Below are 25,386 nucleotides of genomic sequence, written 5' to 3' on the forward strand. Positions count from 1 at the left end.
GCCATGTATTTGCATGTTGTGATTTTATCTGTGATTGAAATGTGCATATGAAGGAGTAGGTGAACTGCAATAAAAGCTTTCAGTGTTAAATGTGGATATTTTCTGGAGTTCTCTGATGGTGGGCTAGCCACTAAAACATGAACTTTGGATTTATCTACTATCTGAATTTATTTATGCTTAAGAGGTCCCTTTCATTCAAATGAAATCAGTTTTTTTCCTACAGCTGTCATGTAGGTAAGTGGAGCTCTGTCAGGGAGCAGCGTGGTCAATAGTGGTGTAGACTGTGGAGTTCTGAGTGAAAGGAATACTAGAAATTCAGAGCAAAATGAAAGGCTTGTGAAAAGCATCAGAATCACCTGGGATTAAGGGATAAGTATAGTAGATGTTTTGACATACTTTTTCACGTGTGGAAAAGTGAATACCTACTAAAATTTGAAAAAGCTAATAATTAAGGCTGGTTAAGCTTTTTCATTTTGATAAGATGCACTACTTTAGGAATCAATTTTGGGTTTTTTGCTAGTTGGGTAACAGTAGCTGTTTCTGAATAAGTGTTGTTAAATAATTAGAAGCCACCAAAACCCTAGTCACCTAACAAAGCCTTTTCTTAATGGTTGAATTTACATAAATTTTACAGTTGATTCTGTGTGGTAATATTATTATGTTGCAGTATTTAAAATAATAAAGGCTTGTATGTTGGAAAATCCTGACATGTTTCTTGTAGATCCTTTTGAGATATCACTGCTTTTCAGTAGAATTGGTGAACTTCAAGAAGAAGAAAGGGGACTCTTTATAAGCTGTTGCAAAAAAAGGAATTTCAAATTCTGGCAGGGTAGAAGCATATGTTTCATATCCACCTTCTTTGAAGGGGGATCTAAAAAAGTGATGAGTTCAAGTTCCAAAGTGTATTCCTGTAGCATGCTTTGTTTTCTTAATAGGATTTCTCTGGCTGCCAAGAGGACTGTAGATATTTCAGTAGAGCTTTAAAGTACTCAGATCAAGTCCATGGCAAGGGGATAAGAACTAGATGATCTTTAAGGTCCCTTCCAACCCACACCATTGTGTGATTCTATGAAAAGGTGTAGCAACATCCTTCAACATTGTGGTGGGTTTTTTTACTTGTTTTTGTTAATTACAAAGGTGGTGGCAGCTTTAAAAACGGCTTTCTTTGTTGAAGTAGCATCAATAGCCAGTGCTCCAAGTACTACAAAAGCCCTTAAATGACATTATGTCAAGAACACCAAATGGTTTGGTTTGGTTTCTTTGAAATGATATGTGTCCTCATTTTCAGTTTAGCTGCACCTGCATCTTTTTGCACGTGTATTCCTTCCTGTACCTACTGCTCCTTTGCCACTAGTTGTGGTGGTGAGTGATTGTGAGCTCTCAGGTTCATGCTGCAAACTACAAACAAGATCACCTATCTGGATCTTTCTGGCCTGTATTAAGGGTTCAAGAGTGGAGTATTAAGAGTTCAAGTGTGGAGTATTAAGTGTTGAAGAAGCATTTGCACAACACTCTCATGCACGTTGTGTGATTCTTGGGGTTGTCCTGTGCAGTGCCAGAAGCTGGACTCAGTGATCCTTGTGAGTCCTTTCCAGCTCAGCATGTTTTATGATAAATCTGAACACAATTTTTAAAAAGCCCAGTAGGCCAAAAAAAAAAAAAAAATCATGAGGATTTCAGGGTTTAGGACAATAAAGCAGACTCAAATAGCTTTGAAATAGCTCATCAGCTTTGAGGTGTGAACTGTGATAAACATAAGGCTGCAGTCATTATGTATTCATGCATCCACATTATCTAGCTAGTATTAGCTGCTCTGTGTCCTTACAGATGCTCCCCCTCTACAGTTCAGGGGGAAAATACTCTTATTCAGTCATGTCCGTATTCTCAAAATGAAGTCAGTGTTCAACTGTCTGTAACTTTTCAGTCTCTTCAGTCCCAGCAGTTGTCAGTGATCTATGCAGAGTCAACTAGTGGTCAAAAGAAATACCTTTCACCTGTAAGTTACCTTCTTATTTTTCCAAGGCAGAACAGTATTCTCGAGCAATCCAGTACACTGTGATTTCACCTTTTGATCAGTTCACCCATATAATGTTATGTAAATAATCATAAAACTGTTGAATAATAATTTCTAAGGCTTAGGAAGTTAAGCAAGATGAGAAAAAATAAGATAAAGTTAATTTTGGTTTTTTTTGCATACTATTTTTTTTAGACAGTAATCTCATGAACAGTCAATGACATCAGAACAACTGGCAGAGTTGAGCAAAAAAAATGACCTTTTCATGAACTTCTACAAAGAATGCAAATGAGGCTAGTGTGACTTTCAATGGTAAGTTTAACTTTTTTTATTATTAATGTCCTTTACCTGTCCTTGAACCCCTGTATTTATGAAGTTCTACAAGTTTCCCATTTTTTCATCAGAATGTTTGAAGTTTGTTTTAGTTTTAATTGATTTTGAAATATTTTGAGAAACACCTTTAAATGTAAACCCCATAAGTAATTGACACAGTATCTGCCTCTTTGCTAACTTAGAATTTTCTGTATGTTAAATTATTCAGGATTCGAGAGAACTTATTTTTCATAGCTTATCAGTTCACAGCGTTCTCTTGAACTGCAATAGCTGTCTGCTGAAAGCAATATCACAATTTATTATCAATGCTTTTTTTTCTTTGCCTGCAAATAAAACATGAAAAGTAGCAGTGTATCCACCTTTTGTAAGTCTTTTTAAGGGTAAGATATTTTAATGAGAGTATTTGCTTTAAACACTAAACCATGTTACATGTGTGACTTGAGGAAACTTTTCTATCTCACTGAGTTATAGGTATGGAGCGTCATTAACTTTTAAAGTATTTGATGTCTTAATTTGACTTTTTAAATCAAGTTTAGTAAGTAAAACTACTCAAGTTTCTCTTTGTATATTTCAGCTTTTGTCCATGAAACCTCCTTGAGAAGATGGCTGACGTAAGCCTGAAGGAAGCAGCACTTATTGTTGGTGTGGTGGCAGCCTGCTACTGGAACAGTCTCTTTTGTGGGTTTGTTTTTGATGATGTTTCAGCAATTTTGGACAATAAAGATTTGCATCCTTCTACTCCATTAAGAAATCTGTTTCAGAATGACTTCTGGGGCACTCCAATGTCTGAGGTAAATGGTTTGTGAAACACTTTGAAACGTTTAGGAAATTGAAAAAACCTTGCAGAGTGTATTTACACTTCTTTTTTCTAGTGTGGTTTTAACAGAATATCTGTGATTTGATGGAATTTTGGTGGTGTTAGTGTTTTGTACAATAATATAAGGAATACACATAGCTTATATTCTTTCCCTTTGTTCAATAAAAGCACTGGTAAGAAAATGAATTGTACTGACAGCACACATCTGCATGATGTTATTTCCTATGTAGTCGCAATATCAGAATTGAACAACTTTGACCAGTTTCTTTTCTCCTGCAAAAAATAGATATTGCCATGCAAGGACATTTATTTCTGGATGCAACCTGGAAGGAAAAATAACACTTAAACAACATAGCTTGGAATTAGGATATTGATTCCTTTAAATTTATTTAAGTGTGTAGATAGATAGATAGATAGATAGATAGATATGAATTCAGAGTTTCTGATTTGTAGCCCATATAAAGTGGCTGTCTATTTTCTGAAAAGCTGCATTGGTATTGAAGCTCTTGATAAACATTGTTAAATGGCAATAGCTAAAGTATTTTGTACAATTTTAAAAGTCACATGTGGTGTTATTGTTGAGCAAATCAATAAAAATTATCTCCCATTCATACATTCTCTGCTTATCAAGGCATTCCACTTTATAAATCTTTTCTTATGTTCATAACCTACAGGGTTAGTTCCTTGTGACATACTATTTGATAGCTCTGCAAATAGACTCTGATATATAATTTTCATATAACCCTGTAACCAAAGTTTCCAGATGCCATTTAGTTCTGTATTCATTGAGGGTTAAACAGGTTCCCAAATTCCCCTAGAGAAGTTTCAAATAGTATATTTTTTATTTTTACAGTTTTTACTGAAAAAAATCCTTAACCATGTCCAGTGGAAAAGAGCTTTTTTTTTTTTTTTTCCTTTTGTTGGGCCACTGATTTTTATATCTTTGTTTTGAAGGTAGATGCCTGACAGTAGAAGGGGATTCAGGTATGGATAGGTGTTTAGGAAGGTATTTTAGAGTGAAAGTAATTTTGTAAGTTATTGGTGACTGATTTTATTTGTTTTCTTTCAGGAGAGGAGTCATAAATCTTATCGCCCCCTTACAGTTCTAACGTTTCGCTTAAACTACTTGTTCAGCGAGTTAAATGCAGTTTCTTACCACTTTCTAAATCTGGTCTTTCATGTGGTGGTTTGCATAGTCTTCCTCAAGGTCTGTAAGCTCTTCCTGGACAACAGGAGCAGTGTAGTTGCATCCTTGCTCTTTGCAGTGCACCCAATACATACTGAAGCGGTAGGTACAGCTGTGATGTGCTTAATTTGTTTGAGCTGTGTTAATTAAACTTAAATTTCCTGCTGTTTGTATCTGCTTGTATATATATAACTTCAGAAAGTATGATTTTATTCATACTTACTCTTTCCTTTGCAGTGAGTGGTGGAAGTGAGTGGTGGACAAATTTCCGTGCTCAAGAGTTGTTTTATATTACATGCAGCTACTGGAAAATAATTAAAGAAACATGAATTTAGTTGCTAAATAATTTAGGCCTCTGCTATGCACATTGGCTTTTATGACTTCAGTTTACGTAGAATTTGTGTTCTGTGTGATTCATACAGTATCCTATTTTGCAAATATTATGAATGCCTCTTAATGCATTTCCAGAATCCCTTGTGGCTGATGACTGTGTCTGTTCTGTCTGCTTTCTTTTTTGTCAATTGTCGGTCTCAGTGGAACTTTCTCTATGATTGTTGTTCCTACACTATAGCCAGCTTAGGCCCAATTCTGTTTGAACCTTCCACTTTTTTAACTGATAGCATACAAGGAAGAAATACATTTCTGTCCTCTCTTCTTTTCTTTGATTCTGAAGGACTTCTTCACTGCTCTTTAAAAAAGCTTTGTTTGTACAAGTGTCTGATTATATACTTTTTAATGGCCAACCAGGCTTGCAATGTTGTGGAGGAAATGAAGTCTTGTGATCACCATTCATTAGATTTCTTTCTGCCAGAAAATCTGATAAAGCAGATTTGTGGCATTTTCTGCTGTTATTTCTGTTCCACTTCAATTTGCTTTCCTGGATTTCAGTACACAGGTATTGCAGAGCCCTCTTTTTTTTTTTTTTTAATAGTATTAGCTTATTTTCAGAAAACTGAAAACATTTCAGTCTTTTGCTGCTTTGGAGATTATACCACTTCATTGAGTAAAAGGAGTTTTTTTGCGTGGGAGAGGGAGAGTAGAGTCTTTTGATTTTGATAAAATGAGGGGCTTTATGTTCTAATTTTTTTGGTCCTGATTTTGGGGGTAATGAGTTTGCATCTATCTCTTATTCACTAGTAGTACAGATCCCTTTGAGCAATAATTAAGAAGCCTGCATCCTTGTATTTTGAGCAGATTTTACAGGAATTGAGTGGATAAAGTTGGCTGTTACTTAAGCTACTAATATGCCCTTGCTAGAGGTTAATGGAATGTTTAAAATGAGGAAGTTCAGCACTTAAAATTCCTGCTTGCTCCAAAGCACAAGTACCTATAAAAACTTGGGTAAAATATGAGTTTAAAAAATTGAAATTCTTTATTTAATTTGGCTTTCTGGTTCTTTGAAAAAGCTTGCTTTAAATTGCCAAACTTGGCTTTACCTCTTTGTAGTAAATGTGATAGGATCTTTGCAGCAGTGTTCACAAGTCGCCAGTGACTTAGGTTAGTAGCTCACAGGTTAGATCAGCCCGTGTAATTTTATCACTTTCATTCCAAATTTCAGTGATTCTTTACTATGCCTGAACTTCCAGATTCTGCCCGAAATGGCAAGTAGCACAGATGCTTTTAGTACTGTGCATCAGAGTTAGTAAGAAGTACCTGCAAATCAACAGCCCGTTGTGTAACAGAAGCTAATTGTGTAAGGCAATGTTCTGGAGCGATTTGGCAGAGCGTGTGTAAGGCCTGGTGTCGCCACGTGAGGGCACTGCAACACAAGGATCACCGCAATCTGGTACTGGCCTGGAAACGCTGCGAAACTGCAATTCTAGTTACATCCTCCTGCTGCTGTACTCGGGTACTCAATGAAGAGTCAGATAAGGGCTTGCTTTCTTACCCTCAGCTCTTCCAGTGTGTAAAAAGAACAAGTGGAAGTTTCCTTACACAGATAAGAGAAGGTAATAATGAGATGTATATTAGGACTAGGAATTTTTATATTTTTTATAACTATAATTAAAAAGGTCTCTTGTCCTAATTCCTTCAAATTGATCTCCTACTTATTACTTATTAATCACTTGTACAAGAGTTTGAAGCAGCAGATACAATCCATAAATATTTCAACCTTTGCCTGTCTTAAGATATACAGATTTTTCCTGGAAGAGTTATCAGAGCAGGATAAGTAGATCATTTTCTGCTTCAGTTCAGAAAGAAGCTAGGCTATTGCAGTGATATCTGTTTTTCTGAGAAATACGTTTTTTAGGAAATGAGTCGAATAATAGCATCATAATTGCATTTGTCCCTGTCTTTACAATTCCCGTTCAGTCTTCTTCGCTACTTTGCTACTGTTCTGGCCAGAAGTATGTAAACCACCTTTATTACTACAGGATGTCAACTAACCTTGTGAGTGCTGGAATTTTCCCTCATAAGTCACGTTTGCATCCAGAAATAGAACCTCTTTTTTGTTGGCAGTCAACTGTGGAGGCACACCAACATGCTTTATTCATGTTCTCTTTCAACTGATCTGCAGATAAAGTTCTCTTTAATGTCTTAATGCTAGACGATTTTGGAATCCCGACCAGGAATGTTTGAAACATCTTAAGATATTTTGGAAACAAATACTTAGATGCTCTTTAAAATATTAACACAAACCTGTGGTGGCTTACCAACTGTGAAACATGCTTTGTGCGTGATTCAGTGAATCCTTTGGTAAACATGCAGTAGTCCCAAGAGAAATACTAGAGTATGATTTCAGATTCAGATTAGAATGCTTTTCTTTACACTGTGACCTTGGATACTGAGTTACTTTCTCATTTTATGCTGTGCTGGATCAATCATGCTTGACCAAGAATGTGCTAGCAATAAAACTTTCTACCTGGGTCCATATGGTAAAAAGTCAGTTTTCAGCATTGTCATAGTTAAATCATGAGCTATGCGGTTTCCTTAGGTAAACGCAACCATCTACCTCAGGACAGCATGCTATTTTTCAGCCATGTTACTTGTAAAAATTTGGAAGCAGTCAGAGGCACTGCAGAAGAGGACAAGTGAGGAAGAATGGTAGTCCTAGAAGGTACTGTAGGCAACGCAGCACCTACTGCAATAACCATGAGCACAATGACCTGTCTTGCATATCCGATTGTTGGTTTCACTTAAGCATTTTTTAAAAACAGTTCTTGAAATGGGAATGAGTCTGTATTTCTTCGGGGATTTTGAAACAACCCTTTGCCATATGCATTTTAACTCTTTTCTGAATTTCATAAAATCCACTCCTCTGTGTCTCATCAAGGGAAGTGAGGTTAAGAGTACCTCAGCCTTCTCCTTGTCCATTGTTACCAGTTGTTCAGCACTGTTGGTGTGGTGAGGTATATCTCTGACATTCCTTTTCTGGTTAACCTGTCTGTAGTAAACCTTTCTTGTTATTCTTTATGTCCATTGCTACATTCAGTTCCAGCTTTGCCTTGGCCTTCCACACCCCATCTCTGCACAACTGAGCTTTATCCCAGGTTTTTTTTCCCCAGGTTACCAGTCCTTGTTTCCACTGCCTGGGCATTTGCTTCTTTTACTTAAGTTTGACCAACTTTAGTTCTCTGCTCAGCAACCCTGACCTCTTGCTTTCCTTACCCATTTTCTTGCTCCTGGGGATTGGTAATTCCTGTGCTCTATGGGATACTTCCTCAGAGATCTGCTATCTATATAATAATAAATATCTAGTAACATATAAATGGCATACCTAGATTATTAATAAAAATTCAACAAATGGTATCTTAAAATACCAAATTATAATACATACTTAATATTAATTAAGGTTTTTCTTCTTTTATTTTGCAGGTAACTGGAGTTGTGGGCAGAGCAGAGCTTTTATCATCTATTTTTTTCTTAGCTGCTTTTTTGTCATACACAAAGTCTAAAGGTCCAGATAATACCATAGGTAAATGATTGACAAATAGAGATATAAGTTAGTTTCTTTACCACTGAAATAAACGCTCTTAAAACCATAATAGAGGTGAACTGGTTATTCAGCAAGTGCGTACCAAAACTTCTTCAGAGCCAAGATACCAATTGTAGTACTACTTTCCATTATAAATTGCATTTTTTCCCCCAAGACTTAGGCATTTCTTTGATTAGTTTTATAACACCTACCCTAGGATATGCTTGCACTGACTTTTATTACTGCAATTTAAGTGGAAGTGTGCTGAGGTGCCTCAGATGATCAGTCACAAGTAAACGCCAAAGTTTCAGTGCAGATAAAGGAGGCTTCCATCTTTGCCAGAGTCAGATTGACATAAAAGTCATGACCCCTGTAAAGTATTCCATTCAAAAAAGTGCTCTGGTGGTTTAGGAAATACTGAGATATTTTGTTTTACTTATTATAAATTAGTCTTTTACCCTTCATTTATTTTATTCAATTTAAGGGAGGCGATTTTAACATTGATGCATGTGTATTATTTTCTGTAGAGTAAATGTGGTCATCTTTCATAAGACATTACATGTACTAAACAAGTTTACAGAACATGGCATATTAAGATGTGAGGAGCCAAAGCCTTCACTTTTTAAAGTAATTTACTCTATTAAATGTGTTTTTTGTAAGATGGAATATTTTCAGTAATATCTTCTTTATTTGCAGTGTGGACACCAATTGCAGTGACTGTATTTCTAGTAGCTGTTGCAACACTGTGTAAAGAACAAGGAATAACAGTGGTGGGGATATGCTGTGTGTATGAAGTCTTTATTGCTCAAGGGGTAAGCTGTTGAAAAATAAAGTGAATTTCTGTTATGAGACATTAAGTACTTTGAAGCATCATATTTCAGCACTGATCTTTCTCAGTTAAGGTTAACTCAATAGTTCTGTTATATTTTTCAGATTTTTTTGAGTCAGTTCTCTTTTGACAGTTGACAGTGAGGGAATCAAATAACTTCCAAGTTGTCCATTACATGCCATGCAGAGATGTTAGCAAATACACTCAATAAAGACTTGACAGGTCTTAATGGAAGCCTATGGTTTAAGCTGACTGAGATTTGCAAATCCTAACTTGTAACAGTCTTGATTAAAGTTTGAGGTGCATAAAGGTGGAGGATTATTTGGTTTTAATCCCTGTAGTAAAAATAGAGAACATATTATATACAAATTCATTTCATCATTTTCTGTTGAGTAACCAAATGCTTTAGAGTAGTCCTATTTGAATACGTAATATTCTTAAGAAATTTGTTGTTCTAAGAATACTGTTATCTGTTATATTTCATTTTAAGCATTGATAAGCCTTTAAATTAATAGTAACTTTTCCTTAAAGAAACAAGAGTTTCCTGCAATTGAATAATTCTAGACTTTTTAAAAACCAAAATAAATTAAAAATTAAAATGTAGCAATTAAAAATTTAGCATTCCATATTTTAAGAAAATTTTATAGTTATTATTCCTTAGTTGCTTGCAGGAAAATTTTGCAAAAAATGCACCAATAAAAGCCAAAAGATTGTCTATCCTGGGGACGTATAACCAAGGCTGAAATACCAAAATGACATAGATGTCGTTGTAACTATTGCCTTTGCAGGTCTAGTGAATTAAAATACAATTTTCTAGCTGGATTTTTAAGGAAATCACCAGTACGTGACTGGTTTTTAGCCCACTCTTCTTTTCTTTTAGTAACTTTTGATCTGCTCTTCAATTTCCCTGAAGTTTAATAAGATTATGTAAGTCAGTTAAGTAGGAAAGATAAAATGCAAACTGAGGCTTCTTCTGAAAGCACAGGTGTCACATGAACTTAGAGTACCAGTCCTCAAAAACCTTTCAGTTTCTGTCGTTTAGCCAGCCAGTATACGTGAAGCCATAAATCATCACCAGCAGAAGTCATGAAGGTAAAGGGAAAGAGGTACACTGAGAAGAAATTAGCTTATGTAATGGGAAACTGTGCAGGATTATGATGTTCAAGAGGCAAGGAGGGATGACTTTCTGCAGTAGAGGCATAAAATAGAAAGCCAGTGCTAATCAGGAAGCAAATAGTATTTCTGTCATTCATAAGGAATTTTGTTTATAGGGCAAGTTTTCAGAGGGGCTGATAATTCTGAAAATAGTGATTTTTCTTATTGAGACTTCCTTTCATGGTTTTCGTTCAAGCCGCTGAAGATGGTACAATTTTTTGATCTGTCAGCACAAAATAGCTACAGGTGTACAGGTTCAGCTGTGATAGTGTTAGCAAGAATACTTGACTAATTTATTAGAATGGAGACCTTATTTTGGGGACTTGTCATGAAGGCACTAAGAAGCTGAATTAATTAACTGTTGGGAGCAGACATTTACAGAAAACCAAGGAAAAAAGTATTAGATAGCTCATATTTATCTAAGGAACTAATGAGTACCCTGTCTGATTATAAACCATTTTTTAATTTGCAGTACACCTTGCCAGCATTATTGGACACAGCTGTACAGATTCTTCGAGGAAAGGGCAGTATTCCTTTCTCTATGCTCCAAACACTGTTGAAACTCATAGTCCTAATGTTCAGTACACTCCTGCTTGTAGTTGTCAGAGTCCAGGTTATCCAGTCTCAGCTTCCAGTGTTTACAAGGTAATTGTAAAGTGCTTCTTATTTATAGTTGTTTATAAATAAGATGTGACTTAATGAAGTTGGAATGAAATTGCCAAAAATATATGAACTTTAGTGTTATTCACCTGTTTTAATATTATTATTCAGTGTCTGTACAATATTGCATTTTTTTGTGAAATTGCTAAATTATATATTTCAGCAACTGTTGAATAAAGTTTTCAAAATATTGAGGTATCTGAGCAGGCAGCCATTTAAAAAAGTTAACAGTTGATAGTTCATCCTATTAATTCAGAAATTTTATGTCTTATTGCTGTAGTATTTTTTATTGTCTCTTTATTTGAACCTTGTCTGAATTCTACAAGCCTCTTAAATTTTTCCTCTTCTACATACAGAATATTTTTTACATTTTTGGGATGTACTATGCAGAAAACATGGTTGTCTTCAGATAGACTACTTGAAGATGTATATGAATGATTTTAGAACTGAAAAACTAATTTATCTTAAACTTGAGCAATGTAGAAATACAAGAATCTAAAATTGTCCCTGAAAAAATGAGATGAACTATTAAAAACATGAACAAGGACCACTGAACTCAACTTGAGGTGTAAATCATTCTGTTTCTTCAAACTTATGTTGATTATATCCCAAAAGAGTTTCATAAACATGGGGGAGGCTCTGTCCCTCTCCTCAATGAATCACTGTGCATGGTTTCACACCTGACAAATGCAGAAAGATTAGGATATTATACATGTCTGTAATTAGTAGTTCTAGCTATGACTCTAAAGTTTGCCACAAAGTGAATCAAGATCACATCTTTCCTCATTAAAAGCTCTTTTTTCTCCTTTCTTTTGCTTTAGGTTTGATAACCCAGCCGCAGTTAGTCCATCCCCAGCAAGACAGCTGACTTTCAACTACCTCCTCCCTGTAAATGCTTGGCTTCTTCTCAATCCCTCAGAATTATGCTGTGACTGGACGATGGGAACTATTCCTCTTGTGGAGTCTTTGTTAGATGTTAGAAATATTGCCACCCTTACCTTCTTTTGCTTTCTGGGATCTTTGATGGTCTTCAGTCTCCGATACCCCGGAGACTCCTCCAAGACAGTATTGATGGTATGAATCTGTTTTTGTCCTTTTGCTAAGAGTGCCTCAGGTTGTATGGTCACACCTGTAATGTGCTGTGACCCAGAGATACTATGTGTGTCTCCTTTTAGGCTAGAATGAGCACGTAAGAGGAAAATTGTCTAGCAACAAAACTGCTAAATTGCAATTAAGTATGTGATTCTGTTAGAGATGAGAATAAACATGCCCCTTATGTATTTGTAAACTGTATTGCAGCCTTTCTCAGACATTCAGAGCTCAACTGGCACATGGGGGCTTTCAATAGAATTTAAATATGCTTCAAGGACCAGAATGCATTTTCATCCTGCAAGCTGTCTACTTTATTTAAATGTCAGTAGTCGTGATGTGTATTTAGCAAGAGATTTGATTCTCTTTCTCATAGGTGTAAAAGAAAGGACATATTTTTGCATTTAGGAATGTTTCCACTTTTGTTACCGTTGTTTTGTTTTTCTTCTGTAAGTTGTTTTCATATTATGAAAAAACTAGTTTTGTCAAGCTGTAAGATCAGTTCCTGTGTCTATTCACTGTTATATATGATCTTAAAACTGAGCTGGATTAACAGAAAAGAATATTTTGGAAGAAATGGAAAGCATCCAAGGAGCTGGTATTTTTGAAAAAAAAATAGTCATCAATTATTGATTCCATTACAAATTTTTACAAGGTGAAAACCTGATACCATACTTTTTATTAGTTCAATGGTGAAGTTATGTGTACAACAAACCTCCATGCATTTATCTTAGTCTGCTTCAGAAATAATGCATTTTTATTATGTTGATCAGTGAACAAAAGTTTCAGATGGGTGGAAATATTTATGCATAACCTAAGATTTAAGAAGTTCTTTGCTAAGCAGCTGACAAATTTTGATGATCTTCTAAAAGACCTAGCATTATAGTTCTGACTCATATGTTTTTTCTTGTCTTGTCACTGGAGAAAGGCAGTATATTTCCCTAGAAGACCAGTGAAAATGATATCTAGTATTGCTGATGAAATTTCTTGTCCTGAATTTGGAAACTGTGTATGAAGAGAAGAAATTATTGATATCATAAATGTGCAAGGCGACATGCTTGGAAAATAAGTTTTGCAGCACTTCAAATATGCAGAGTAGTTGCATTTTCCTCCTTACATGAGCTGAGGCATCATTTTTTCTCTACTGCACTGTTAGCAGGAAAAATGTGTGTGGGGTGTGGTTGACTTTTTTTACAGGACAGCTCCTGAATTTTAAGGCTGTTTATTTCCCTGCATTTCTGTTTATTCCCTACCTGGTGAAGTTTACAAGAGGAAAGGGTTAATGGGTTTGTTAGCATATATTGATGTAAATCAGTTAGTTTTTGTTTGAGGGTGGTATTTTTTCATGTGTTTTTATTCCAAGTGAGTTTTATTGGAAGGATTTTCTGAGATCATTCACTCCAGCACACAAGCCTCAATGTCACCTGACACAGTATAGTCCTGGCTTAATGCAATTTGTTTTCCTTTATATCTATGCTGTGTATATAACTTTCAATATTATGGTGATTTTCTTCAGCATTGAAGTGCCTGGAAGCAAATTTCATAGGAAATAGGAATGCAATATGTTATATTCAATATTAATTATGTGCTGCACAATGAAACAATATGATAGGCCAAAGCCTGTTGCTGCATTCCAGCAAGCCATTAATATCCCCAATAATCAATGTATTCTGTATGTTGCAAGGCTCAGTTGTGTTTTTGTTTTCATGGAGCTTAATGGAATCCTGTGGATCATCAGCTGAGCTGTGTTAAAGATCCATGTGCATATTCCTGAAATATCCTTGAAATACGAGATAAAATCTTACTTGAAGTTTTAAATGTGTTGCATTTTTATGTACGTAATCCTGGGTTGATTTTCAAACTGGGTTATTTAACTGTTTTAGCATGGAAGAGGCAGTTAATGTCATGCTTAACTCTAGACAACTAGTTGTACTGAAAGTTTCTAGAAAATTCCTCTTTCTTCAAAGAAAAATCACATTTCTGTAGGTATGTTTTTGTGGGTTTTTTTTGAAACTTGGAGGCCAGATATTTTGAAATAATTATTCATGGCTTTCCTGGAACCAGAGATGGGAAATCTGCTACTTAACAGTCATCCAGGACTTAAAGCAACTGGTCATGTCCACTTTCTTTGCAACAGATGGATTTCTTTGTCACTTACTAAACACAATTTTTGATAAGAAGTCCGTCCTCAACCTAAGTACTATTATTGTGCATTTCTTAAGTTCAGTGTAATTTCAGATACTTTGGGGGACTCTTAGCACTCTGTCCAAAAACTGGTGTTTATTTGGTGACTGATTCTGATTTTGTTATTCACATTTCTTGCAGAAACACACAATTGACTCTGTTGTACTGTTAAAATAGCTGCTTTATGCCTCAAATGAGCTGATACAAATTTTTAATTGTCAGATAACGTCCAAGGTTTTTACACTGTCTTGTTTCTGTATCTGGAACTCTTACTAAAACATTGTTTTGAATTTAATTAATCTGTTGATCCTATTTATTTGTCCTCTTTTTGTAGTATAGTAAAGCAAATAGACTACCAAGCCCTTCAGTAAAGAATAGAATCATTTGCAGGTTACTACTTGCCATATTCAGAGCGATCTCAATGTAAAACAGATCTGAATATTAAAAAAAACCAAACATCTGCTATTTATGTCTGGTTTTATGGGATTATTTTTGTAATTTGTAACTTGTTTCTTGGGTACAGTTTGTCGCCAATATCTTGATTACTAATTTGTATTTCCTTTCCAGGCTCTCTGCTTAATAGTGCTACCATTCATTCCTGCATCAAACCTGTTTTTTCCTGTTGGATTTGTAGTAGCAGAGCGAGTGTTATATGTTCCTAGCATGGGATTCTGCATTTTAGTAGCACATGGATGGAAGAAATTATCAACTAAAAGGTAAATAAATTCAAATTGATAAAAGCCCCAATGGGAAAGCTTGCATAGCCATAAATATGGTTATCTTCTATGAAAATAATAGATGAGTATAAATCAAAACTGTTCTTACTTTATTCAAAGTTGATTACTGACTGAAGTTTATACAATTCATGTGGGTCAGCCAGTTAAAGTTGCTGAAAATTTAATCAGTAAAAAATTAAATTTTTAGAAATGCCATGCTAGGAGTGGATATCAAAGCCATTCAGTATTTGTTAAACAAAACAATTTTTTGCTTAACAATTTCTCCTTAAAAATTCTTCTCTAAAAGCATGTTTTGCACATGCTTTTGTGTTTTCTGATATCTTCTGCATTGATTTGGACATACCTCCCTCTGATGTGGATGCTTTACCCTTAGCCCACTGGTATCCTAATGCCAGTTCAGACAAATGGAAAGGCAGCAATTTGCAGTCTGCGTTGTCTGCTATTGTTAGAGATGAGGCCTTGCAGTAAAATTTACACTAACTGGTGCTGCTGAAGCTGACAGCACTGGATAAAGAGAAATTAGTGATATATTGTGGGAGTGTGGATTTCTCACAAATCCCACTATGAGGCAGTAAAAATAGAAGTGATGTGAAAGAAAGCGAGGAACCAGAAGAGGATGGCTGGGGAGAAAAATTAGGTGGCTCTAGTGTCATTTACTACAATAATACTGGAAATCAGTTCTCTGAAATGAGAAAGAAAAGGTTTCTTGCTTTAGAAATAAGTAGAAAGAAGAAAACATTCATAAAAGCCTGCTGTGTTTACAGATTAGTGTTTATGCCAGTTCTTATTGAACACTTTGGTAGTGTTTTAAAATTACTCTTAATTTTACAGTTCCTCTTTTTTAGCATTTTTAAAGCCAAATGTGGTAGACAAAGCATGCATTTTATTTATCTTAGAAGTGGATGGGGAAAAAACCTTGCAGTTTTTAGTAAACCCTTGTGAAGTAGGTAGCAGAGTGAACAACTGTTCCATAAGTCAAATGTGATAAATAGCGATTAAGCATGAACACCTGTATGTCCACTCAAGAATGAGATTTTTTTTTTAAACAAGTTGTATTCATAATTATGGGAAGGCTTTTGAATATTTGACATTTTTTTCATAATTGAATTAGAATCCAAAAACCAAATGATCAGCATGTTAATGTGTATGTTTTATATCTGTCATGTTTAAGCTCCAGAAAAATAAACTGCACAAAATGAAGTTTATTCCTGACAAACTCGTCAGAGTGACCTTTGCTTCAGTTTGCAGCTTTATAAATAAAATTGCTAGAAAGGCACTAAGCCTTTTCCCTACTTAGATATTACAGTAGCACTAGGATTACATTTGTGTAGTCTCCACTGACCTCTCTGTTAAGGTGTGTTCTGCAGTGTGGGAAAAATTTGCGTTATGTGCAGTAAAGAGTATCTGTGGAAATGTCTGATGTGAAACAAAAGTATGAGAGGATTTTTTAGTTGCTTTTTTCATTTTTTGGCATTTTGTATAGTGTTTTGGAGAACCTAACTTTTTGGCATCATATTTATTGTCCTAAATTACAGATAAGTTTTAAGAGAAGTAAAATTTCTGTAAACATTCTATACAAATTCTGTTGTGTTGTGTGAATTGGGCTTGTTCTTACTAAAGGACTTGCGTGGGCATGACAACAAAAGCAGGTAAACAAAATTAATTTGAAATTGAACATTATTTCCTTTCAGACTCCGGAGTGTGCTAATCACAAATGTGTGGTGCTTTGTTTGCCTTTTAGCATATGAGATACTTATTCTAATAAAAATAAGAATTCTTGGTGTGCTTACAACAACAGTTTGTCTTTGTTTTATTTAATAGTGTGCTAAGAAAAATTTCTTGGATTTGTTTGGCTGCGGTGCTATTCACTCATGCCTTGAAAACACTGCACAGAAACTGGGATTGGGAGTCGGAGTACACTTTGTTTATGTCTGCTTTAAAGGTACTGTATTCTGTTTGGAAAGGCTAATGGGAAGTTCTTGTTGCTTTTCTTAAGAAGATGTAGTGGAACATGATAAAAACTGAAAAAATGATGCCTTTTTCAGCACGTTAATTTCTATATTGAGAGTATTGGCATCTAATTAGTTACTTTTGGGAACGCTTTAAAAGCAGTGTAATGCACACATAGAAATTCATATGCAGAAAATAGATGATATTTTTTTTTATGTCAGAGCAGTTGAATTTATTCTCTTGTCTGTATAAAAGCCGTTTCAGCACAAAAATCTAGAAAACATTTGAGGCATAGAATTATTTCTTCTCAGTTCATATTGCATGATAAGGCAGTTTGCAAAATATCCTGTAACAGTTAAAATTAATTTCAAGATGTTTGGTATTTCTAGGAGCAAATGACTCTAACAAATTGATGTTGCACAAAAGGATCAATGTAATCATTCTGTATGTAGTATTCTGTTATTCCTTGCATATAGAAGCTTGATGAAATTTCTCATTTGCAATACATTTTTATGTCTTAAGATACTGTTAAGAAAAACTCAATTGTTAAGTAATTTCAACGTAATACCTGATGCTTTGATATCTTTTCCTGGTTTTAGGTAAATAAGAACAATGCAAAATTATGGAACAATGTGGGGCATGCATTAGAAAATGAAAAAAATTTTGAAAGAGCTCTGCAGTTTTTCATACAGGCCACACAAGTGCAACCAGGTAAAGTTTGACTAGTTGCCATCTCTTCACTCCTGGTATTTCAATATACTTGGCTTACTAACAGCTTCTCAGTGGACTGTTTTGCTTCAACTGAACATCAAACAAAGTCACATAGTAAGTTAATTGATCCAGGGTTTTTGAAAATAAACTAAAAAAGTCCTCCAGAAGAGGGTTTTTATCTATAAAAAGCTGCAAATACTTCCAAAACTGTTCCTTGTATGACATTCTTTATGTATTAACTTGAACTGTGATTTCTTACGGAGTATAAAAATGGCTTCTTTTTTTATTCAAAACTAAGGAAGTGTGAAAGAAAATTTAAAAATCTCGATAATATCAAAATGCATATTTAATCCATTTTACATATTGTTCCAAAAGAAGTTCTAGGTACTACTGGACAATCTTTCCTTTTCAAAGATTAATAAATAACCTTCCATTTATATGCCTCCATTATAGCAAGAAACTAGATACAGAGAAGTATGATAGGACCTTAAACTTTTTACAGTTTTAATTTTATAATCCCTCTTTAAGAAGTTCTTGGTTAAGTTATTAGCTTCATAAGTGAGATGAGAACTGATAGAATTGCTTTCTTCTTTTGGTGATGGCGATGTTTCATCAGAAACATCTGTACTTCATGCTACTCTGAAAGCAGAAGGGTTTAATTTCATGATACTCAGTGGATGGAAATGTTTTCAATTTCATTATTTCTTTATTTAGATGATATTGGTGCCCACATGAATGTAGGAAGAACTTACAAGAACCTAAACAAAACGAAAGAAGCTGAAGAATCATATATGATTGCTAAATCACTGATGCCACAGGTAATTAGCAACTTTATCTCATCACCACAGCACAACACCTATATTTGTGATACATTTTTATTTTTTTTTCCCTGTGGATCTGTATATTTATAGTTTATTAGTGTTCTTTTAAAAGCTGTCTATGAAAAAAACAGGCTGTATACACTCATGGCTGTTAAAAAAATGCTAACTTGAAACTCTGCTACAACTGTTTTAATTTACTTTTTATAATGCTGTGTTGTGTTTGGGGTTTGGTTTCTTTTTGAAATTGAGGTTGTAAAAGAAAGCAACAGCCAAAACATACAGTTTCTAGTCACAATTGGTTTATTTTCACTCACAGCTACTACATTGATGATGACTGAGTTTCTGAGCCCTTCAGAGAAGGCTTAAATACAGCATTGGAGGTTGGAGAAGGTAGCCACAGCAGCAACAAAAAAATTTTGCCTGAGCATACTTTTATAAACATGTGTTTTGTTTCCTTTTCCATTTGTTAAATTATATTTCTACCTAGGAAATTTTACTTGTTCAAGCTGTTTAGAGAAAAAGAGAATAGTATTTTGAAGAATATGTGAAGGTAATAAAAGCTGTGGTGAAAATGAGACTGACAACAAAAATGAGAAGCCTGTTGAGTAGAAGCATGGCATTTAGAAGTTTGTTCTGTGAAACAGTATGAAGATTCTAAATGGATAAAGTATAAACAGTGCAGCAGTTGCAATGTCATAGCATTTTCATCTCTCCTCACTACTTTTCATTTTCTATATCAGTTGGTAAATCATTGGCTATAAAATCTTATTTGCACTTTTCTTAGGCTGAAGGATCATAAAAAGGAATTAAAATGTCTGACAGAATGTCAGTTTAGGCTTTAGGAAATATTTTTGTCTGGCTGGGGAAAGTTTTACCAGGTCTGTTTGCTTTCAGTTGGCTATCTACATGAACCAAGTTAAGTAGTTGCAGAGCTTAAATATTGTACTAGATTTTTATTCTTTATTTCTGTGAAAATCTAGATAATATTCTATTTATTTTCTGATATGATTTTTCTAGAAAAGAATTACTGTTCTTTGTCATTTTCAAGAGCCTACACAATAATGTCCAGTAGTACCCCAAACAAATGTGGCAGAGTGAGAAGGAGTTCCATACTGATCATCTTTCATATTTTTCCTCATCTGTGTTTGATACATATATTGTCTTTGACAGATTATTCCAGGGAAAAAGTATGCAGCAAGAGTTGCTCCTAACCATCTAAATGTTTATATCAATCTTGCAAACTTAATTCGAGCAAACGAATCTCGCCTTGAAGAAGCGGATCAGTTATATCGACAAGCAATTAGTATGAGGCCGGATTTCAAGCAGGCTTACATCAGCAGGTACATCTTCTAATTTTAGAGATACATGTCCTTGAATTAACGTTTTTATATTTGTAGTACTATGAGCACTATTTAGTTTGTACAGTTCAATTAGCTTCTGAAATTGTTTTATTTACGAGTAAGAAGATGGGGATTTGGGCCAATAATCAGTTATTCATTACAAATCCTGTTCTTTTAAATTCCTGCTTCAAATCGCGTTTTTCCATGTAGATTCTGTATTCAAACATCATATAGAAAGACCCTTCCATTAGATTTCTTTATGAATCTCTAACTCTTAATTTCCAACCTCATAGTTTAGTTTTGAACTAAAAAGCTTTTGGTTAGTATGAATCATGGAGCTTTCTTTATAATTTTTGTTAAAGATGGTCCAGAAAATGCAAGTCCAAAGTAACCATTTTTATGGTTACTTTGGACTTGCATTTTAAAACCTTTCACTTTTACAGTTGCATTTTAAATTGTGTAAAGATTAGCATTTTACAGTTGACATTATTGCATTTTAGTTTAGAGTAATGTGTATGTGGGTATTGAGGCTTCTGTCCACTGTTTGTTTGTTGTGATTCCCACTGGGATGTTCAAAGATGTCTGAACTAAAGCTTTGCTGTGTAGTTGCAGAGCCAAATCAGGCACCCTTGATCAGTTCCTTTTTTGTTCTTGCCCTGCAGGTTTTTGAGAACAGAAAGCTTTAGGAATAGAATGTAGAATAGGGTCTTTGTTTTGTGCTTAAAACTAAATTTAAAAAAACACTGTTATCTGACACCTACTGTCTGTAGGAAGACAAACTTTAAAAAAACCTGTCAATTTTCATATGGGTGACCAAAAAAGTATGGTTCTTCAACAGGGGAGAATTACTTTTAAAAATGAACAAACCTCTGAAAGCTAAGGAAGCTTACCTTAGAGCTCTCGAACTAGACAGAACCAATGCAGACCTGTGGTACAACTTGGCAATTGTTTACATTGAACTGAAAGATCCAACAGAAGCCCTGAAGAATTTCAACCGAGCACTAGAACTCAACCCAACGCATAAACTGGCGTTATTCAACTCAGCGCTGCTAATGCAGGAATCTGGTACGTTAATTGTCCCTCCTGTGCATGTTGTATATTTGCATTTACAGGATCCATACTTTTTTTATTAACTCTTTTGTTTTTGGAAAGGAGAATTGCATAGCATCACCAAAAAGGAAACTATTATAGCTTTGTAATTTGTAGTGTATGGAATTGGTGCGAAGTACATACACCTTAGCTGATCAGCATCTTCAATACAAGCGCGATTTTGCAATATATCTCACATGTATAAAGAATAGTGTTAGTCAAACATCTTCAAAATAATGCCTGTATAATCTTTAATAATAGTTAGCAAAATACATTTAATGCCTGGTTTGCATTTATACTGCTTGATTTAATTATTGACTCAAAAATCTTGCTAATGTCTATGGGTTTAAATCCTGCTCTAGAAATATAAATGTTTTCATAGGTTTTTCTGTGATACTGCTAATAAGGATGAATTCAGTTGAGTTTGTTTTTTCATATGTATAGCTCTATGGGTAAGGGTGAGCCCTTAGTGAATTAAGGCTGTTGCAGAGAATATTTGGCAGGTGAGCTGCTAAGATTTGTTTCTGTTTTGCTAAGATGGTAAACTGCCCCTAAGAAAGACAAAACAGTTGGTTGAAGCTGAAGACACTTAATAATTTTCCATCTCTTATCACATTGTAAATTAGGTACTTCAAGACATGACTTGTTCCTTGTCTGTAGAAGTACAAGCAGCTTCAAACAAGCAGAAGTATCAATTATTTAGTACTCATTCATACTAGAAGGTGCAGTATTGTTTCAGGGGGTGAGAAAGGGCAGATGAAAGCAGCTCCCCTATCCTTCAGTAAGTCTGTGTCTAGAATTTGTTACTAAAATATGTTCACCATATTATTCAGTAAAATAGCACAGACCACAAGCATGTCTAGCTAATCCTGGTATTATCAGATAAAATTGTTTTACTAAATCTTTTTTAAACTTTGATGCAAATTAAAATATAGGGGTTACAGATTTTATTGTTGTGGAGTTAAAAGATATCTTAGCCTTGCTGCATTAGAAGTCACCCTATGTGTTCTCTGTCTAAACTCTTTCAATCTATTTTTAATAAAATGAGATTTTCCACTCAAAGTTTGCCTCTGTAAGAGCTGGTTTGTCAGAACTGATGTCTGTTCTGCATTCCATTTGCTCAACTGTGCATGAAAATAATTTCTCTTATGCTTGTAGAGACACCTCTTGTATCTGTTATACCAAACCTAAATATCATTCAGCATCTAATAGAGTAATGATGCTGACTTTGGCTAGAAGTCAACTGTATATAGTTTTATTCTATAAAGGAGGTAGATAACATTTGGTTTTGCTGTTACACAGCTACGATGAAAAATAGCATTTTAAACCCTTTCACTTTTACAGTTGCATTTTAAATTGTATAAAGATTAGCATTTTACAGTCTAAAAATCCTTCATAATAAATGTTTCAGGAAATATCTGCATTTTCTTCACTTAGGTGATGCTCGACTTCGACCTGAAGCTAAGCAAAGACTGCTACATTATGTGAAAGAGGAACCGCAGGATTCAAATGGATACTTCAATTTGGGTATGCTAGCAATGGATGACAAAAAAGACATGGAAGCAGAGGCATGGATGAAGAAAGCTATAAAGCTACAACCCAACTTCCGAAGTGCTTTGTTCAATTTGGCCCTGCTTTATTCTCAGACAGGAAAAGAATTGATGGCTTTGCCTGTCTTGGAAGACTTACTGAGATACTACCCTGATCATACCAAAGGCCTGATTTTGAAAGGTGATATCCTTATGAACCAAAAGAAGGATATTGTTGGAGCAAAAATGTGTTTTGAAAAAATTTTGGAACTGGATCCCAACAATGTACAAGGAAAACATAATCTTTGTGTGGTTTATTTTGAAGAAAAAGATTTAATAAAGGCAGAAAAATGTCTGGTTGAAACACTAGCGCTGGCACCTCATGAAGAGTATATTCAGCGTCATCTAAACATAGTTAGAAGTAAAATTGCATCACTTGGTGCTGTGGAACAGTCATCACTTCCATCAGATGGGACTGCAGCTACAGAAGCAAAAAAAAATTCATTTCAGAATTTGAAAGAAGCAAAAAGTGAGAAGACAACCACCCAATCAACACTTGATAATAAAGAGCACTCAAAAAACAAGAAACCAACAGAGAAAAGCAGTGTGGACAAAGAGACTCCCAAAAAATCTACAAAAGAAATCAAAGACATTGAGAAAAAGAGAGTTGCTGCTTTGAAAAGACTGGAAGAAATTGAGCGTATATTAAATGGTGAATAGTCTTTACCATGTCACAAAAGAATAAGGGGAGAATACTATTTTTAATTATTGTTTAATTTGTGAGCCAACTGGAAAGTGTTCTCAGTGCTTTGAAAATAGAAATAATGTTGACTGCATATCACTTATCAAGCAGCAGAAGGCATTACAATGCTCTATGTGAGAAAACCACAGCTTTTAAATACGATGGAGGGATGGGTGGGAATTGAAGGATAAAGGGTTGAGAAAAATCTTCAATGCAGAATCCTTAATAATGAGAAAATAGCACTCATAAAAGTGGTTGGTAGTCAGGGATATTAAGTAATGCTACTTTCAAAGATTCAGTGGAAGAACGGAATGGTGAATTAGTGGGATAAGCCAGACACTCCTCCATTCCCCCAAAAAATCCATTTGTATTCTCATTATCTACATTTCAGTTTAAACATGAGCTGAAATTTTTCTAGACCTCTGCTGTAAAAGAAAAACAGGGTTTTTTTGCATTATTTGTTTCCAGAACTTAACAAATTCATCAAAATGCCACCAGATGTAGTATAGGAGGATGCAACAACACACTAAAATTTTCAGTTGCATTCTAAAATGGAATGATACATTAACTTTTAGATGTTCTTTATTCACAATGCTAATGGTTTCTACTCTTTTACCTGGTAAGAAGTCTTACGGTGCTCTTAAGATCTTTAGACTCTGCTTTTTTATTTTAAAGGAAATGTGTAGGGTTTCTTCAACTGTCAATCATCTGATTGTTTTTAAAAATTATATTATAAAGGGTGGTTTCTTCCCCAGTTCATTGAATGCTGATAAATGCACTTTGGTACAGTAACCAGTATGCTATGCAGTAGTCCATTTTGTTGACTTTGTATCAATGGCTGTGGATTGACTCCTTGGTGTAGTAAATTCTTCCTTGTTTATAGAAATCTGGTTTTACTATTTCTGTCATTGCAACAGTATTTCTATTCTCATGACTTTTTACAACACTAATATTAGCAATGTTTGCTCAATGCAGTACGATAATAATTAAACCACTGAATTTAGTCATGTTTAACACAAGACAATGTAGGTAGTATCCTTTCAAATACTAAGTTCTGTTGTTTTGATACTTTGTCTTGGGTGTGTGGTTTTTATTAAATATTTATTTTGACTACTAAAATATTCCCCTTTACACTTTTTCACTAGTGCATCATTTTAATTTCTTACACAAAACAAAAATCTTTCAAATTTCAGTATTGCTTTTATCCTTATGCAATGCATATATTTTTGTTTAAATATGCTACTGATTACCTAAATCTGATGTTTTCCTTAATCCTCAGAAAGATAAGTGTAAGAGATGAGTTCACTCATAATTTTCACTGATCATTAAATCTAACTCTTACTCTTTATGTTTTGTCTTATTTCATGATGTAGAAGTATTCCTTAACAATTCTACCATTTAAACTTAATCCTTTCCGTACCTGCTCAACTTTCTGCCTCAGGCAGTAATCCAGGTGTAAGGTGTAATAATTTTCTCTGTGGGAGAGATCTTAAATGGGTAAACGGCTTCCTTGCACAGACCTTTTATTTATTGCTTATCATTCTTAATGTTAGCACAACAATTGCTTGCATGGTAATAACTGGGGGGGGGGGTGGTGGGAAGTGTGTTTTTAAAAACGTTATTTACGAGCAGCTGACAGGAACAAGTATATGGTGTGCAGCTGTTCATCATACAAAAGAATATTTAAGTGCTGTTTTTAAAGAAGTGCTCACAGGAATCTGTTGACCACACCTTGAAAATCACTTGTCTGTGAATAACTCAGATACTTGCACCTAAAATAGAGAGTACGTTGACTTTTATAGAAACATTAACTTGCATATTAAGTCTTCCTCCAAATCTTTGTTTTAGAAAAGGATTAGCCATTGTTCTGGGCAAGATGAAGGAGCATTCAAGTGAAAATGGCAGGAACTAGATAGTATGAAAAGGTATTCTGATAGAGAAGGTCAGGATTCTCCACTCTCCTATATGAACATCTCCTATTATTTCCATTGCCCCACCATTTTTATTTCGTGTGTAAATTGAAGAGGGGAGTAAAGACGCAGTCTCAATTTCTGCATCTGAGCCTCTGTCATGGCTCATCTTGACCATCCAAGTAGCTCTAGGTACTAGCAAGAACTGTTAGATTTATGGGTGCTAAGAAGTGCCATCAGGTTTAACTAAAATCACCAGATGGATGGAAACTGAATGTTGCTGGATGTCTTTCAAGTCTGCTCTCAAGTTCTATTCCCCCTTTGTCTCTCTCAAAGAAATGTTAGTAAAAACAAGTATTTTGACTAACAAGTTG

The 25,386-nt window shown here is 34.8% G+C and overlaps 1 protein-coding gene across 1 annotated transcript in view; it reads left to right on the plus strand.

The window, feature by feature from the left end:
• TMTC3 (transmembrane O-mannosyltransferase targeting cadherins 3) overlaps window positions 1–24,432 on the plus strand; it is a 29,809-nt gene extending 5,377 nt beyond the window's left edge. Inside the window, exons 2-15 of the mRNA XM_084206068.1 lie at window positions 2,210–2,326; window positions 2,922–3,138; window positions 4,234–4,452; window positions 8,167–8,266; window positions 8,963–9,078; window positions 10,723–10,895; window positions 11,732–11,984; window positions 14,751–14,899; window positions 16,742–16,862; window positions 17,470–17,581; window positions 18,296–18,399; window positions 19,573–19,742; window positions 20,581–20,807; window positions 22,269–24,432. Coding sequence (XP_084062194.1) covers window positions 2,950–3,138; window positions 4,234–4,452; window positions 8,167–8,266; window positions 8,963–9,078; window positions 10,723–10,895; window positions 11,732–11,984; window positions 14,751–14,899; window positions 16,742–16,862; window positions 17,470–17,581; window positions 18,296–18,399; window positions 19,573–19,742; window positions 20,581–20,807; window positions 22,269–23,080 — 2,745 coding nt within the window. The 5' untranslated portion in view covers window positions 2,210–2,326; window positions 2,922–2,949 and the 3' untranslated portion in view covers window positions 23,081–24,432. The remainder of the gene's footprint in view (window positions 1–2,209; window positions 2,327–2,921; window positions 3,139–4,233; window positions 4,453–8,166; window positions 8,267–8,962; window positions 9,079–10,722; window positions 10,896–11,731; window positions 11,985–14,750; window positions 14,900–16,741; window positions 16,863–17,469; window positions 17,582–18,295; window positions 18,400–19,572; window positions 19,743–20,580; window positions 20,808–22,268) is intronic.
• The last annotated feature ends 954 nt before the right edge of the window (window positions 24,433–25,386 follow it).

This window comes from Fringilla coelebs, assembly GCF_963513975.1.
Source record: "Fringilla coelebs genome assembly, chromosome: 5".
NCBI lineage: Eukaryota > Metazoa > Chordata > Aves > Passeriformes > Fringillidae > Fringilla > Fringilla coelebs.